The sequence below is a fragment of the Globicephala melas genome, chromosome 1 (assembly GCF_963455315.2).
Source record: "Globicephala melas chromosome 1, mGloMel1.2, whole genome shotgun sequence".
Lineage (NCBI taxonomy): Eukaryota > Metazoa > Chordata > Mammalia > Artiodactyla > Delphinidae > Globicephala > Globicephala melas.
Genome location: NC_083314.1, coordinates 80,840,294 through 80,846,475, shown reverse-complemented (window position 1 = coordinate 80,846,475; position 6,182 = coordinate 80,840,294). Strand labels below are relative to the sequence as shown.

Here is a 6,182-nt window from a genome sequence, read left to right as displayed (position 1 = left end):
AGTCACCATGGCAGCAGAGCTAGAGACTGACACCTTGGTAAAAAAAAAAAACGACAACGGCCAGTAGAGAGCAAAAGAGCTGCTGAGAATGAAAGATAGATGCAGACAAAGATTGAAGTGGAAAAGAATCTTTTCAATCCTACTTTCTGTTCAATTTACGTTGATTTTATGAACTTCCAGGAGCCTGAGGTCTGGAATTACTATGTGGAGGTCCATAGAAAAGCCAACCCCCAAATAAGGGCTAGGGCTAGGACTAGATTTGTCTGCAGATTTAAATGAACCAGAAATCAGAACGTACTCTAACCTCTGCCATCTCAGGGTTTCTCATCACTAGTCACTCCTAGTCACTCCTTTCGGAATAATAAAAATCATTTCAATTAGAGGTGGAATTGCACCATCAATCTGTTATTACTCTACAAGGAAGTAACAGAAACTGCTGAAGCATATCATAAGGAATGAGGGTTGGTTTGAATATTCAGCAAACATTTACTACGTTATGATCGTGTACTTGGATATGAACTGTAATGGGAGCTGCAGAGATAAAAAAAAACGGTAGCTGCATTCAAATAACTTGATGGTCGGGGGCTTCCCTGGTGGCGCAGTGGTTGAGAGTCCGCCTGCCGGTGCAGGGGACATGGGTTCGTGCCCCGGTCTGGGAAGATCCCACATGCCGCGGAGTGGCTGGGCCCATGAGTCATGGCCGCTGAGCCTGCGCGTCCAGAGCCTGTGCTCCGCAACGGGAGAGGCCACAACAGTGGGAGGCCCGCGTACCAAAAAAGAAAAAAATAAAAAACAAAAAACTTGATGGTCATAACTAAATCCTTATGTCCTGTATTATGTCTTCCTGCATATAAACCAGGCTTATACTGGGAAGAAACTATGATGAAACCAAATTATGAAAAAGACCCATAACCTTTTCCTTCCAAATCCCCTCACAAACTTCATTTCCCTGTATTTCAAGAGCTCATTAAACAAAACAAAAATCAAAGCTTCATGCACTCCAAAGTTGAAGGAATTTAGTAATGATTAACTATAGATGTAGAAAACTAGGTTGGACCACCAGAAGATCCCACTACAGTTCTTTAGTGAATTCGACAAAAGACAATGTAGCTCAAATTCCTTCCCTCTTCACCCCACCAACCCGCATTCTGACTATATTCATTATCGTCAATAGGAAATGGTTTCTCTACAAGGTTTCCAACAATGTGAATTGTGAAGTAGGGGGAAAGCTCCTTTGGGCACATTTTCTTTCTAATAACGTCTTCAACACCATCTCAGAGACAAGAAAACAAACTTCTTTGCCATTAAAAAAACTTTATTTATTTATTTTTTACAAAGAATACCCCCACCTGGGGTGAAAAAATATATCTGGTTAAGTACAAAATATAGTTTTTGTCATACAAAAAGATATACAATTAAAAAACAACAAAAGAATGAAACCACCTTCAGCCCACATACTTTCTCAGGAAAGGGAAGGTAGAGCTCAGTGCTCTGACAGAGGACAGTGAACAAAGTGCTAAGGCTGAGGGAGACTGAGCAAGTGCTAGAGGCTGCAGTGAGAGAGGGGCTGTCAACATCCCTGTCTCCTAACACTGGGCAGGAAGGGAGCCCGCACAGCTTTTGTGAAGACCTGCCCTCTAGTTTCTCATGGCAACATCTGTATGCTCTGATCACAGTGTTGGGGCATTTTGATTTAGAGTTCCTCCTTGGGTTTGGAGAAGTCACAGTGGGCAAGGCTGATAGCAGCAACCCTTCTCATATAATTAGAGTGTCAGAATTGCAGAATTCTGTACACTGGGACAAAGTCTCAAAAGCAGTAACACTTTTTTTTTTGTCATTGTGCTTACCCCTAGAGACATAGTAGACCAGTTTTAGCCTACACTTGAGAAAGGAAAAAAATCCCAAATTTGACACAAACTAAAGTGCTAAGAACATCACCTCAGAATCAATTCCAAGGAGTCACATGAAAAGAAAAACACATTCTCCCACGTGAAAATGTTTGCCAACAGGAGAACACAGTGCAATAGGCTCTAAAAATGGCTTTTAAGACCTTTGGTGGGGTACAGTTACTACCGCTTTATACCTGATTAAAGTACTTTCTGAACAAAGACAACCTTTGAGCTTCTTCCCTTTAATCCACATGGGAAGCTCACTCCAAAGTCCAAACCAAATCAGCTCTGGAGGGATTTTTTTTTTTCTATAAGTGTACAAACGATTTTAAGAACATCCTTTTCCCAAAGTTTTGGCCATGATTTTTTTCCTTTTCATTTTCCTGGTTTGCTAAATTGGCTCTCCTCTACATGGCAGAGGTTCAAGGTCTATTGTTATACCAATCTATAATCCCCTCCATAAAACACTGGGAAGACCATGCCAGGAGACCATTTCTACCCCTTATTCAAAACTACTGAAAATGCCTCAATTTTCAAAGAGATTTAAGAAAATGGGATTGGCCTGAATTTTTCTAGTATGTTTTTAAACCCATCCAGCAAAATACCCCGTATCACATCTCACTGGCTGAGGACGAGTGTGCACCCATTAAAGCCCAGGAGACTGCATGCTGATCACCTCCTACACTGGAGAGTCAGAGGCTGGGGTGGACCGGTACCCCACTGTAGAGACTGCTGAGTCTCTAAAAAAGTACGAGTCCAGGAGGAGAGATGAAAAGAAACAAGTAGGTACAGCTGCTTCTTTTCTTCCACATGCTCACTGCACATTGTTGTTGAGGATGCAGGGATCCACCTGGGAGGAAGAAAGAAAACATTTTAGTTTGGGTGAGAACTAAAAGAACAACCCAGTTTAGCAATCCCTCCAAGTCAACTTCCTATAGTAGGCTTAGGGCAAATGTAGTGGTAAAATGACAATTCTCACCTCAGTGTAAGTAGGTGGTGGCATAAACTTGAACTCAGGAGCATACATAAAAATAGGGCTGTCTTGAGAACCATCTGTGTCATCTAGCAGAGGAGTAGTGGGGCTCTCCAATCGGTGATCTTCAGGAATGATATCCATATAGCAAGGAGGAGCTAGAGAGAGGAAGTATGGGGATAAGAAGCCTGGCCAAGGAATGCTTGACCATCACCAATTTTACAAACCCAAGCAGACCAGAGAGGAAGAACAGATATTAGGTCTAGCTCACCTTCTGGGGTATCGGGGATGTTTAGATCTACCCAACTCATCTCAGAACTGGTTCGGCTGGCCATGCTGGATGTCCGGCTACTGAGGCCTGACCTGCTGCCAATTACCAGGGGCAGGTCAAGAATGACTTTCTTGGAGCCAGGGACGCTAACATAGATCTAGAAAAGGAGACAGTGGTTTGTTAGACTGGAGATCTGGAGAAAACACCACTATTGTTCTGACAGATGAACAATTTCTCTCTCCAGCCCCACTCACTCACCAGTAAGGAGTATTCAACTCGAAGGATGTTGCAGCCCAAGATAGAAGGCCTGATCTTCTGCACCCGAAGGCTCTTGCCACGCCATGATGCGCAAGTTCCTGAGATAATATGATTGCCTCTGACCGATGACAACTTCTGCGTCAGCATCTTGGTTTGGCCATTGGCAAGGTAAGTGTGGCGGGCAACAATGGCAGCTTTGGGGACCACAATGCGGGAACTCGTATTCTCAAAGTCAGCATGGATGTTAATCTCATCACCTAGCAATGAGAAAGATGAAAACTAATGCTTAATACAGTTGATGACTTTTCATCTGTCCCTGTCTCCTGCCCTCACTCCCAAACCCACAGTTCCTGTTTTAATAGTCTCCCATTTTAAGCACTAGATCCTTACCTTCACAGAATCCTCTTCTGTCTATTTGGGCAGAGACGGACACCCGCCCATCAGGAATAAACATGCAGGAAACTTTCTTCTCCTTTTTAGCAGACACAGGTGCCTATGTAGAATGGAGAAAAAAAACGTTTTGAGAATTCCTAGAGATCCTTTCTCTGCTTCTCTTTCCTTTCCACCGCTAATTTAGAATAGGCAGCTTTCCCTCCCACCCTGATGACTTAGGACTTGATTCCCTGAGGGGCTTCACTCTAATGCCCTAGACACTTGACTTCTTATCTCTGAAACCCAGAAGAATAGAATCTTAAAATGAACCTCACCAGTAAATCAGGGGTATTGACATCCACTAGATCCATCACTTCAAAGTTTTTCTTTGTCTCCTGAGTTGGGTGGCTGGGGCGATCAAGAAAAGCCTTCACCCAGTAGTCTACACACCCATATTTTCCTTTGAAAGATGTTCCCAGAGGCCTTTATCAAGAAAAAAGAAACAATTAATTTAAAAATGCTCTCCAAGAAGAGTAAGTGATCAAAGGAGGGGAAGATAAGTCCACAGATGCATTTAGCTGATACATACCCCTGAGGAAGTTCAAAGCCAAACTTGTATTCATATTTGTTTCCAGGTCTCATGATCACCATCTCATTCTCACCTGAAGGCAGAGAAAAGCGAGTAGCCATTAGGTTTCTTGTGACACTTAAAATGCATCTGTGCAATATGGAATTCTTGGGCAGCATACAAGAGTATTGTAGAACCCCCATTTTCATCCCTTATGTTCTTAAACGAGAGATTCTGATGCATTTCGTTGGGCCAAAAAGTTGCAAAGCCCTGCAGTGCTCAAAGGCTCAACCAGGACAGTTAAGCTACTATCATCTCAAACAGGAAGCAAACAGAATAAACAAGTTATGCACACAGAAAATCTTTCAATAGCTAAGGCAACGTCCCTCAGGATCACCTACAGAACACAGCACCCAGCACCATAAGAAATTGCACACATCACCCTTTTTTGGGTGGGGGTGGGTGGGAGGAGTTTGCAAATTAAAACTAAAAAAGATAAGGAAGCCACACAAAATGCAAACCACACAACCTGAGCAACTTATAATCTACACTGTAGGCTCCATTTATTCGTATCAATTCTCTTCTCGAATCAGCTTTCACCTTCCAGCAATCAGCTGGGTCACTCACCTGTTGGCTGGTCGTCCAGGAGAAGCGTGTCTTCGTAGCGCAGGTAGTTCAATGTCTGTTTGCACTGTTGGGATCCCTGCATCCACAGGACCTTGGCCATTCCGCAAGCCAGGATCCTGACAGCTTTGACTCCAGTGACTTCACACACCTCCACTATCACCCGGCCAGCCACCTTCTCCCCACTGCCGTACACCTTTTCGGGGTCGTTAAAGACCACCTCGAAAGACTTGATCTTCTTGAACATCACCATAATTGGGCTGGGTTGGCTTAGGAGTTAAAAACGAGGGAGGAAAAACAGAACCCCGAATCAAAGGACCCTTAGCAATAAGTTAAAATTATTTCACTCTTCAATCCGCTACTAAATTTTCGATAAGATGTCCACAGAAATTGTAAGCTGCGGCTTAGGCCAAGGGATTTCAAGAGAAAAATAAACCCTTTCTTTTCTTTCTTTTCTCCAACAGCTGGAAGAGAGCCCCGGATCTCCGCGGAAAAGCTAAAAGTACACCGCCTGAAAAGACGAAAGGAGAGTTACAACTAACAGCCGGAAACTGCTCTATATAGTAGCCCGGCAGGCAGGGCCACGCGAGCGCTGGCCTGGAGGCTCGTGCTGCCCTCGTGCACAGCCCTCCCATTGGCTGCCCGTTCCTTGTTTACCAGGAGCCCGACCAATCAGTGAGGTCGCAGCGGCGCGTGGACACAGTGTGCTCCTGGCGGGGAAAATAGTTGTTGTGCATCGCTGCAGGGCCGGGAGGAGGGGGCGGAGGGGCTGTGGGGTGGAGGGGCTGTGGGGCGGCTTCCCTTGGGCCCAAAGGAAGGAATGCTTCGCTTCCCGTAAAATTTATCCGAGGCCAGAGTCCTTCGAAGGATACTTTTGGGGTGCCAGCGATGTTTTGAGGTAAAAGGAAAATGTGCTTATGAGGGAATTTCGTGCCTAGCCTCAGCCAATGCAGTTAATTTAGAGGCAACTGTTTATTTCCGACTCACAAATCGCAAGTCGTGTGAAAAACAATCCCAGAGTTCCAGAATAATTTAGGATCGGGGCGGAGGACAGGGAGTGCCGCTGTTACTGTTCAGGAACATCCCCTTTGTCCTTCTGTTGCCCCGCACCTCTTAAAAACCAACAAACAACACCTCACCCCACCCCCTAAAAAACCTGATGTGTGGGAAGGAAAAGAGCTTGTCACAAAATTTTAACCTCTCTTCAGCGCTCACAGGAAAGCGAGT

The 6,182-nt window shown here is 44.6% G+C and overlaps 1 protein-coding gene across 1 annotated transcript; it reads right to left on the bottom strand.

Annotated features, from left to right (window-relative positions):
• Nucleotides 1-1,300: 1,300 nt before the first annotated feature.
• On the bottom strand, nucleotides 1,301-5,496 carry TXNIP (thioredoxin interacting protein). The gene is made up of 8 exons (XM_030869296.3): nucleotides 4,959-5,496; nucleotides 4,353-4,425; nucleotides 4,099-4,246; nucleotides 3,782-3,884; nucleotides 3,392-3,648; nucleotides 3,134-3,290; nucleotides 2,869-3,020; nucleotides 1,301-2,739 (listed from the first exon to the last, which is right to left on the bottom strand). The coding sequence occupies exons 1-8, from the start codon at nucleotides 5,206-5,208 to the stop codon at nucleotides 2,704-2,706; spliced, it is 1,176 nt and encodes a 391-aa protein (XP_030725156.1). The 5' UTR covers nucleotides 5,209-5,496; the 3' UTR covers nucleotides 1,301-2,703.
• Nucleotides 5,497-6,182: the final 686 nt, after the last annotated feature.

Excerpts from the sequence above, each read along its gene's own strand:
- TXNIP (XM_030869296.3), bottom strand. The coding sequence starts at position 5,208 with ATGGTGATGTTCAAGAAGATCAAGTCTTTCGAGGTGGTCTTTAACGAC. Across the intron at positions 3,021-3,133 it reads CATCCCCGATACCCCAGAAG|CTCCTCCTTGCTATATGGAT; the intron begins GTGAGCTAGACC and ends TCCTCTCTCTAG. Across the intron at positions 2,740-2,868 it reads CACCACCTACTTACACTGAG|GTGGATCCCTGCATCCTCAA; the intron begins GTGAGAATTGTC and ends TCTTCCTCCCAG.